The sequence below is a fragment of the Topomyia yanbarensis genome, chromosome 3 (genome assembly GCF_030247195.1).
Source record: "Topomyia yanbarensis strain Yona2022 chromosome 3, ASM3024719v1, whole genome shotgun sequence".
NCBI classification, from domain to species: Eukaryota; Metazoa; Arthropoda; class Insecta; order Diptera; family Culicidae; genus Topomyia; species Topomyia yanbarensis.
The window spans coordinates 157932500-157943781 of NC_080672.1; the positions used below are offsets into that span (position 1 = coordinate 157932500).

The 11282-nt window shown below is 36.0% G+C and overlaps 1 protein-coding gene across 1 annotated transcript; it reads right to left on the reverse strand.

Annotated features, from left to right (window-relative positions):
* Nucleotides 1–365: 365 nt before the first annotated feature.
* On the reverse strand, nucleotides 366–1429 carry LOC131687335 (uncharacterized). The gene is made up of 2 exons (XM_058971413.1): nucleotides 1361–1429; nucleotides 366–1136 (listed from the first exon to the last, which is right to left on the reverse strand). Exons 1-2 carry the CDS (start codon nucleotides 1427–1429, stop codon nucleotides 366–368), a joined length of 840 nt encoding a protein of 279 aa, XP_058827396.1.
* Nucleotides 1430–11282: the final 9853 nt, after the last annotated feature.

Below are 11282 nucleotides of genomic sequence, written 5' to 3' on the forward strand. Positions count from 1 at the left end.
TCTACTAACCTAACGGTGATGTCTGCTATTATTGAAACTAATGCCAAAACATTCGAAAAGCTAATGCAACTAAACCATGCCAACTTAGGTTGGATGCCGTGCAAGATCTCTGAATGTGCAAATGTGCTCCGCTGCTATCGGTGCTCGGAGTACGGCCATAAAGCTGACACATACCAGAAATCCCCAAACTGTCCGATTTACGCCGAAGAGACATCCGAAAATGCATTAATTGTCACAATGCCAATACGACGAGAAGTTCTGAAGAGCTAATGCAAACTGATCATGCTTCCTGAAGCTCTGAGCGCCCCTTGTATCCAACTCAACTAAGGCAGTCACGCCGCATCATCGACTACAGTACATAGCAATTAATGAAATTCAACGAAGCCGCGCAGTTTGCCAACCGATGTGATCAAATACAAATCCAAATCCAAATCGAAATCCAAATCGAAATCCAAATCGAAATCCAAATCGAAATCCAAATCGAAGTCCAAATCGAAATCCAAATCGAAATCCAAATCGAAATCCAAATCGAAATCCAAATCGAAATCCAAATCGAAATCCAAATCGAAATCCAAATCGAAATCCAAATCGAAATCCAAATCGAAATCCAAATCGAAATCCAAATCGAAATCCAAATCGAAATCCAAATCGAAATCCAAATCGTAATCCAAATCGAAATCCAAATCGAAATCCAAATCGAAATCCAAATCGAAATCCAAATCGAAATCCAAATCGAAATCCAAATCGAAATCCAAATCGAAATCCAAATCGAAATCCAAATCGAAATCCAAATCGAAATCCAAATCGAAATCCAAATCGAAATCCAAATCGAAATCCAAATCGAAATCCAAATCGAAATCCAAATCGAAATCCAAATCGAAATCCAAATCGAAATCCAAATCGAAATCCAAATCGAAATCCAAATCGAAATCCAAATCGAAATCCAAATCGAAATCCAAATCGAAATCCAAATCGAAATCCAAATCGAAATCCAAATCGAAATCCAAATCGAAATCCAAATCGAAATCCAAATCGAAATCCAAATCGAAATCCAAATCGAAATCCAAATCGAAATCCAAATCGAAATCCAAATCGAACTCCAAATCGAAATCCAAATCGAAATCCAATTCCAAATCCTAATCCAAATCCAAATCCAAATCCAAATCCAAATCCAAATCCAAATCCAAATCCAAATCCAAATCCAAATCCAAATCCAAATCCAAACCTAAATTCAAATCCAAATCGAAATCCAAATCCAAATATTGTCACGGAACTTGGATATTATGGTGGCGACCTTTCCGGGTTAGATAAAGCTAAGGAGGCTATATGTTCTCCCAAAGCTACTCGAGATACTGCGCACCCTGAATTTGGTCAACAATTGCAGTTTGCCAACTAACGTAATCAGCTTGATTCCATCACCGACGCCCATCTGTTTGCCACGGAAATTTGATCTTATGGTGGCGACCTTTCCCGGTCAGGTAAAGCTAAGGAGGGTATATGTCCTCCCAAAGCCACTCGAGATGCAGCGCACCCTGAGCATGATCCGTTATTGCAGCCTGCCAACAGACGTAATCAGGTCGACTCCATCACCGACAACCATCCGTCTACCACAGAACTTGAAGTACAAGACAGCGACCTTTTCCGGCCAGATAAAAACTCTCTAAACAAGTCAGACCAATTCTAAGGACATGAAACTCCTGTATCCGTTTAACCAGGTAAATACAATGGATGTATATGTTCTTCCGAAGAGGGACATACAGATGCTGTTCCCGTTGAAAATCCCCCCAATTACAAGCGTTTTCTTCCGCCACCACTCGATCTACCACCGTTCAACCGTCAGGAGGCAACATGCAGGGACATCTTTAAATCTACTATCAGAACGTAAGAGGTCTACGCCCAAAAATTGATGACCTGTTCATCGATGTTGATTATGATATTATTATTCTGACCGAAGCGTGGCTGAATGATCAAATCAACTCGCTACAAATATTTAGCTCAAGGTACTCGATTTATCGTACCAATCGCGATCCTAATAGTGCAGGTACGTGGTGGTGGTGTGCTCATTGCTGTCTCTAACCGACTCTCATTCAAACACAAAAGAGATACTCACAATCTCTAATAACTTTGGGTAAATATTTGTGTCCCCTATTCTTATTTCTGTGTGGGTGTAGTATATATTCCCCCCGATTCCGCAAGTGATGTAGAAATTGTTCAGAAGCACATACACTACGCAATTGACAACGTAACTTCCATTGAACCCAACACGACACATCTACTATTTGGTGATTATAACCAACCTGGACTTCTTTGGAAAAATACCCTCTCCGGGTATGCCTTTCCAAACCCTTCTGGTTCAACCTTTTCGAGGGCGAGTACTATCTTACTGGACGGAATGTATGTACTGAACATGCGGCAGATATCTACAGTGAATAATAGGCTAAATCGAATTCTAAATAAATGACGAAGCTTCAATGAACTGCAGCGTTTCAGAAGCACTTGAGTCGTTAGTTGCTGTAGATGCACATCATCCTCCACTTCTAGTAACGTAGATTTATCGGCAGCTGGATCTGGACCAAAACCAGCATGGTCTAACTGGGAGTCACGTAAACTGAAAAGATTGCGAGCAGCTGCGCTCCGACACTACACCAGGCAACGAAACCCTATTACAAAAAAGAGTTCACTCTAGTCAGTAACAGCTACAAAACATATATCCGCTTTCGTTACTTAAGAAGCGTAGCGCAAATGCAATCCAACCTAAAATGAAACCCAAACCACTTTTGGTCTTTTGTAAATGGGAAACGTAAAGAAAATGGACTTCCTTCCAGTATGTTCCTCGCAAATTAACGTCTACTACTCCCAGTCTAATACTTGTTCGCAAAACATTTAACGAGTGTGATTAAAAATGAATTGGCTAACTCAACTCAGGTGGACTGTGGCCTTCAAGATACCCCTCGCGATGTAATCAATTTTGGTAACAATCAAATTACCGACGAAGACATTCTAGCTACCATAGGTAAGTTTAAGTCCTCTGTATCGGTGGGTCCAGATGGGATTTCTTCCATTATACTGAAAAGATGCGCTAGCGCACATTGTGTGCATCTCTGGCGAAGATTGAACAGCTGGGCGCTCCATCAAATTTTACAGGGTGGCTTAAATCATATCTCGTAGATAATTCTCTATATGTGAAATTAGGAAGTAACGTGTCATATAACTTCATCTACTTGTTGGGTGTACCTCAAGGGAGCAATCTCGGACCGTTGCTTTTTTCTTTATTCTTCAATGACGTTTGCTATGTTATACCCCCAGGGTGCAAACTTATATACGCTGCTGATCTCAAATTCTTTCTCATTGTGCGGTCAATAGAGGACTGTATCGAACTTTAGCGACATCTATATGCTTTCTGTAACTGGTGTAATAGCAACTTGTTGGCTCTCAGTGTGTCCAAATGCTCTATAATATCTTTCACACGTATAAAAAAACCAATTCTCTGGAGCTACAACATCGCCGGCCAATCATTAGAGAGGGTGTCAGATATCAGAGACCTTGGTGTACTCCTGGACTCGCAAATGACATTCAGAAACCATTACTCACACGTTATAGCACGGGCAAATAGAGTATAAGCAAGATTTCTCCGTTTTGTTCTTAGAACTTTGCCGTGGCGTAACCCAACAGAGCTACCATCATACGTCGATCGCTGTCGTCTGTTCGATACGAAAACTCTGGCAAAAAAGGCAAAATACATTCACGTGTCAACCGATTCACAAATAAATACTTTTTCCTGAAAACCTGAGCAATTGTGCACATTTTTGCCGATCTTTTACCGTATTGTGTATAAATGGTTCTGTATCCGTTAAGTACATGAAAAGTACGACTTACCCCAGCCCTGTTCCAATTTGGACCACCCATTTCTTATCGATTTTTTACAATAGAAATAAACACGAAAATTGAGAACAGCTAAATTTTGTGAAATAGAACAGAGCTACATGACAACCATGTAAATGATAAAGTCGCTTTTCATAATATTACCATAGCTGAGAAACTGCGGTCAGATATGGTCCGCTTCCCCCTAATTATCGAAAAAAATCACATGAATATTTCAATCTGTTACTCCGGGAGATACTACCAATAACCGAAAAACATGGTAAAAGCTTAAAAATGAATAGCACAGCCCATTATATCCAAATTTTTATAGTGGATTGTACAGCCATAACAAAATTCACTGTTATCCAGATATTGTTGATTTTATAATAACCGTTGGAAATAAGAAGTAAAACATTAACCTAAATCACGTAAAAGAGATATGATTTTTTTTTTTTCATATACAGGTCGTAGAAAATTTCATGCATTGTTTTTCGGCGAATTCGCATAGAAGGAGTAATTATTCAACAACTCACATCCTTTACTTGGTTCTTCGTTTGCCAGTGCTATTAGGTCACCGATGCCAAGCAGCATCTATTTTAATCTAAAGCTCACCATTCGCTCCACTCTGACCACCGTCAACGCATGCGACAAGAGTTGACATTGACTATGCATGGAGTGACTCGAGTACTCACCAGCTTCAAGCGAAATTTTAACGACCAATCAACAACGTCTGACGAAGTTCTTTTCCCTACATCGCCAACGCACAGTGCAGCGGGTTCTTGGACAAAAATGAAAAATTCAACATTTGTATTCTACCATGCCAAGTTAATACATGTTTGAATTATAATACATATATGTATTAAATATTCATGCGCCAAATGTAGTCACCATTTGCATCAAAATATTTGGTTCGTTAATTTTGCCTAAATCTAATTCAATTCAAATTGAATTTTGCTCTATTCTCGACATCTTTCTAGGACAACATTGAGACGAACATTTTTCAAGTGTGAAGAATCTTCCTAGCCAGTCAGTAGCCTAATGAAATAACTATAAAAACACAAGTTTGTAAGCCATGCGTTCTTTCCGCGCTTTGAAGGAAATACATTTCAACGAAAAATTTTCAGAAATAATAATTGTCGAATTCTTCAATATTTTTAGTTATTAGATTATTCGTAAATATTCAAAGTGTTGCAGATCACACATGAAATCCGTAAAGCTGATTAGTTACTGAAGACGGTGATGAAATTTCTAAGTAATCAGAAAAAGTTAACTATGTTTCGCAATCAGCTTCACAAGACCAAAAAATGTGTTAAATAATAGCTGCCCGAAAGCAAAATCTTCCAAATACATTCGGTAGTGAAACTTGATCCATCAGTTCGACAAACTTCGTATGATATGCACTGCTGTTGCATCGCGATATTTTCCCACGCTTTCACCTAGGATAAGATATGACAGATGTTTTTTACAAAGGAAGCTTTTAGATACGTGCATGAAATTTTTCACACTTATTGAATGATGTTTACATTATCCTATATAAATATATTTACCGCCTACTTGTGTAAATAATAGTACTTTGAATAAATTTTAAAATTGCAATTGCGTTTTCCTTACGTTCTTCGCACTGAAAAAATCCAAGAAGTACGAAAAATTACGCGGAAAAGTATCACCTTCAATCTTCTAAATGTACTACAACAATGAAAGTGTTTTTTTGCAATCCTCGCCCATCACGCCCTAACCGCGGTACGGGTCGAGTCCAAACTCTGGATAGGGCAAACAGGTCTAGCACTTCGCCATTAAGCAACCATAGCTATATTTCAACGTTAGCCACTATGATCTCCTTATCACCTACTCCGAATTATTACTCTGTTAGCTAGAAATTAGTGCCTGCGTCGTTTTTATTAGAAACATCCTAATGCAAGTATTATTACACGTTTTTCAAAGATGCTCAAATTCGAATTTAAATTTGTCCCCCTCCTCCCCGATGGCAAGACGCGATTGGTTAATAATTCTGAGGATGGCTGAAAGGAAATAAAAAGTGCGTTGAAACGTTAACGGTAAACTGTGTTTTTCAATAAATTATCACCGAAAAATATCAACTAAAAAAGAAGACAAAATTCTAGTTTCTTCTTTCACCCAGGGCAAAATGGCCCAGCTATAGCGTAATATGCCCCACAACAAAAGGACTGTATGCCGCACAGCAATGGAGGAGTATTAGAGTTTAGAAATTTCCACCATACATATCCCAAAACTTCAGATATTGTAGCTTTTTTAATAACGAACAACTTTGTTGAAAGTTGCTTAATGATTGGTGGCCACCGGACAAATTTATTTAACTTCAAAGATTAATTTTTTAAAATATCCTATTCTAAGCATATGCGAGAAAGAGAGACAGCATAACACATTTTAGAATATATATATATATTGTCCGATTTTAGGATACATAAAATGATGATGGCTTTTTACTGAATTTATTGTTTCCATTGCCGACATTTCATATATTTTCACAAACAATTTAAAAATTCTTGTTAGTAACCCAGAAGCATCCAAAAAAGTTTGTATTGGGAATAGGACTTCTGGAGCCAACCATCAGTCGATTGAGCGGTGTTCCGAAACGATTCATTTTTTGTGCCGGTCTAGTGAGTATGCCTCACAACAATGGGAATATATGCCCCAATCAAATTATTGAAATTTTTATTATGCTGAAAAAAGGTTACACATTGTATGAAAGCTCGATTCACCTAAAAACAGCATTACTGGTATTTAAAATACAAAGTTACTTAAATAGTTATTTTGCCGTCGTGCTAATAATAAGGCATACCATCCAAAACTTAGTGGTCCGCTTTGAACAAACCGCCCATTCATCCATGCAGATTTTCATTCCTCTCCGATTATTACACGAAGCGAACGTGCAGAAACGAATCAAACGCATCGAAGTATGTCCTGTCACAATGTAAGCGATGATTATTGTTGTTTAATATGCTTTACCTGCATTTGAAAACATCTGCCTAAATAATTTAGGAAATGAATATTATTGTACGATATTCAACATAATGAATAACATGCAAATTTGAACGGATATTTTTTCGCATCAGATCCATTTTCAGCTGTCAACAAGAGTTTTGATTATTTTTAACTCTGATCTCCCGTAAAAAAAGTTGTTTTCGATTCCATAGAACAATAAAAAGCGACACACGACGGATATCTATTTCTTAATTTTTCGCAAATGACACACTTTTTAATAGAAAAACGTTGTAAATTTCGGAATGATAAAAAACATTTGTTCGAGTTATATTTCCGGCCACCGCAAAAAATGTGGTTTCGAGAAAAACGCAGCTATAGTTTTGTAATACGTTGGGTATATATAAGATGCTTTGCGGCAAAATTGAAAACATGGACATTTCTAATTATAGCCACCTTCCATATTTTGACATATCCCTTTTAAGAGCCTAGTGCATATTTTAGGCAAAAAAATTTTTTTTTTTAAACTCTACTGTAGTATAACCCATTAAACAAACATTTCCTAATAAGAATGTGTTAAGAAAGTTTGCCGAAGACACCAAATGTCTAAAAATAACCGTTTGTGCGTCTTCCTAAATGCGGCATTTGGACCATAGTGCACTGTTAGGTGGATTAAAAGCGTTTTTCTTTTGGTTCATGTTTTACATTTACTACATTTTCATTTGTTCCGGTTTTTTCAATTTATTGATTTGTTCCATTAATTCAAATTGTACATTAGAATGGCTGGCGTCCAAAAGAGTCTAATCCACATTTTTCCGAAATCGACATTTTTGCATTCTTTTTATTGTTTCAAGTAATCCACGTGTATTTCCAGTTAAGAAATTTGAAAATTATTTTTAGATTTTTCGATATTAGCAGTCAAAGTTGATTATGGAGGAAACCCCAGTATTAGCTGGCGTCCTAAAGAGGCTGACCCCACATTGAGTCTTATGGAAATTCAAGATTTCTCGTTCGTTTTCCGAGGTTTTAAGAAAAAGTAGGGGAGAGGGGGTAACAGTGGATCAGCAGGAATTATGAAACATTCGCAATAAAATCATAATGCATGATCAGAATCATCTCATTCCCTCATATTTCACGATTTCTAATTCTTTACAAGTGTTGTTATATTTTGGAAGAGATCTGATAACTCTATCTCTTTTAATGGATATTTGTTTGTTTTGTGATAGCCAGAGTAAATTTGCAATGAAAAACATTATTCCATCTTCATGAATTACATTCATTGAATAAATGTTTAGTCTATTGCTATTTATAGCAAATTTTATACTCAACATTTGCCGCGACCAAAGTTTTTTGGTAACTTCTCGTAGTTCTGTGTAATTTCACAATTTTCATGAATAGACCCATTGGGTAACTGTGATTTTTTTTGTTTTTGTGGTCTGTCTGAAAATGTGAATGGATTCCGATTTTCCACAGTAAATACTACTCAAAATTAGTAAATTTGCAGCTAATATACATATCTGGTGGTTCGATGTTACGCGATGATATAGTGGATTTTTCGTAAACAAACGATTTTCGCCTCAATATAACTTTAATTTAAAGCGTTAGGATCATTCTTCATCAAAACAAAAGAATAAAATTTATAAGAAGAATATTTCACTATAGACGACATCGTGTTTCATAGTTCCTACCCATAGGGCACACTGATTCATTTTACCACCGACTGTTTATTATCCAAAAAATGTTATTTCCCGTGAATTTTACCAACTGGAAAAAATATATGTATTAGGTAACAACAGAGTGGCACTATGTATCACTTTTGGTTACACAAATAAGTATTATCATCAAAATTAAATTGTAGAAAAATGTGTTTCATTGTTACCCTCTTTCCCCTAGTCTATCGACTCGCAATCAGTAAATTTTATGTTGTAACTCACATATCGGTGAACTAGATATAATACTGTTTTCAGTTGGATTGCATTGTACTTTAACGTTTCGGCCTAAACAGTCGTCCCTGAAGGTGAGGGCCGCTCACATACTTTCTACGTATGGGTATTTTTTTATCTAATATATATTCTTGCACAAATGTATATTTTTGCTCGTATTTTTTCGATAATTTAAGTGAAAGTATCATGTCTCTTCATTGAAAGATGACCTTGCTTAAAGATCATGTAGGACTTACGAAATTATTCTCTTCAGAAGATATATTTATAATTAACTGGCATATAACTTTGTCGAAGACACCATCTTTCTATCTCATTCCATTAAAAAGTTGATAACATCGCCGCCCTAGCAAATGAATTCCGTACTAATATGAAATGATCAAATAAAGCGCTAGATGTCACACAAACAACTTTGCCAAAGACGCCATAACTCTAAAACGAAAGATAAGGAAATGACGAGTGGATTGTGGGTTAACCTCTTTTGTACGCTAGGTACGCTCGGGTTTAAACCCACCCCTCCAAATTACCAATATGCTCGTGAATTGAAAAGTAGTACATGTACTTTTTTTTCTAGAGAACATGAGTCAATGAACTCCTAATAAAAACGTGTATTTTTACAATAAAAACAATGCTAATTTGTAAATACGGAAATTCTTTTCACTTCCTGTAAAAATGCAAAATGTGCGTTAGCCCTTTTTGTGCACCAGCCATTTATTTCTCTAATGTATGTTTTTCTATATATTTTATATTTTTGCATGTTTAGCAGTATTCTTATTTCGAAATGAAACCCATTTTTTTCGTTCTAAAATGCCACTTTGCCATATTTTGTCATTTTGTTTAATATTTTTTGGTTTTTGTGTAATTCGTTGGATCTGTCAATTTATTTGTTTTGATTGTATTGATGTGATTTTGGATTGCAAGACTTTTGGTTTTATTTCTAGCTATGGGAAAATGATGAAAAACTTTTGTCCGAATTTAATCTTGTAAATAGAATTGTATCCCTAGTTTTAAAACACCTGTGAAATTTTTCATATATATTTGTTCCCCCTTTTGTATACCAAACTATATTGTTAATTTTAAGATAACTGTAAATATTTCCTAAAAAACTATTACTATTGAATTCCTTGTTTTAAAATTGTTCATAAAAAAAATCTTTTGCCCCCTCCCTTGTATATAGAATCTTATTTCTAATCTTAAGATAGCTGTAAAATTTTTCTATTTAAAAAAAAATATTTCAACATTGTAACCTTCTAATTTTAAAATATCCAAAATGTAAAAACAAAAGAGTTTGGCACCGCCAAGGTAACGCATTTGTGCCTATCAAATGAACGAAATGAATAAAAAAAATCTCTATATACAAAAATTAAATGGTTTCCGTGTGTTATCGCATAACATAAGAACGACATGACGGATTTCTTTGATTTTTGCGTTATTTGCTGTGGAAAGTGGTCTTGTTCAGGTATTAGTAAAGCATCAACATTGTTCCTGTTTATAGAGAGAGGCCCAATAAAAGCATTATTAATCATACGTATATTATAGGAGTTTTTGTAATATGTTTTAACATTGGAATCACTTCACTGGAATTGAAATTAATAAAATTTTGATCCACAAGCATTGCTAAATTTGCTTCCGTTATATTTTTCAATAAATAATCATAGGCAGGACAACGTTTGCCGGGACAGCTAGTATCTCTTAATAATTAGCTATTGTAACAATCTATAGCTTGTAGGGAGGGTTTTTTCATAGGCTATGCAAAGCGTGTACGTTGTCAATTTTGACAGATAATCCAAAAAAATCCAAAAAGTATCCTATTTAAGCAAACACTTATCTACAAATTGAATCAATGTAATATAATAAGATTGTGGTATGGCTTTATTTATCGCTGTTTTTCCAGGCCATTTAAAAAGTTTCATTAAATATCACATGCGCCAATGGCCAGCAAGAAAATGATTAATTTTGCTTGATTTATTCGCCCCCTGAAGCCGATCTGTTCGAGCACTTGAGAATTATAAATTTGTAAAGTCCTAGCTTGACCCAAATTTGAGAATTTTGAAATTGGTTGGAAACCTTAACCCATACATCTATGTGTAAAAATGATTAAATCACGTGCTTGAGTTTTGTCCTTCATTGCCAGACATTTAAGTCACAGTGTGCCGCTCTGGTGAATGCATTTACTGAGACCCCATCTATATCCTACGGCCAGTTGGTTCCCACGAATTGTAGCTGGATAAACTCTTCAAATTGCTACTATGCCAGAGACGAGCATATCGAAAAATAAATTAACAATTATGCAAAAGTAGTTTGCTAATCTACTCTCCTAGAGCTGAGTTCTCATCACCGTCGTCATCGCTTATCACACCATAACTAGAGCATGGTTTGCCCCGAGTAGAGCTGACAACGAAAAGGTCGATTTCGACATCTCGATGATCTATCCTTGGCAGTAAGCTAACTCTTTACTTACTTTTTTGCTAGAACCGGTACCAACTTCGGGTGTTGTTAGAAGTTGTACGCAGAGCATAAGCA

Excerpts from the sequence above, each read along its gene's own strand:
- LOC131687335 (XM_058971413.1), bottom strand. The coding sequence starts at position 1,429 with ATGGGCGTCGGTGATGGAATCAAGCTGATTACGTTAGTTGGCAAACTG. Across the intron at positions 1,137-1,360 it reads AATTGTTGACCAAATTCAGG|GATTTGGAATTGGATTTCGA; the intron begins GTGCGCAGTATC and ends GATTTGGATTAG.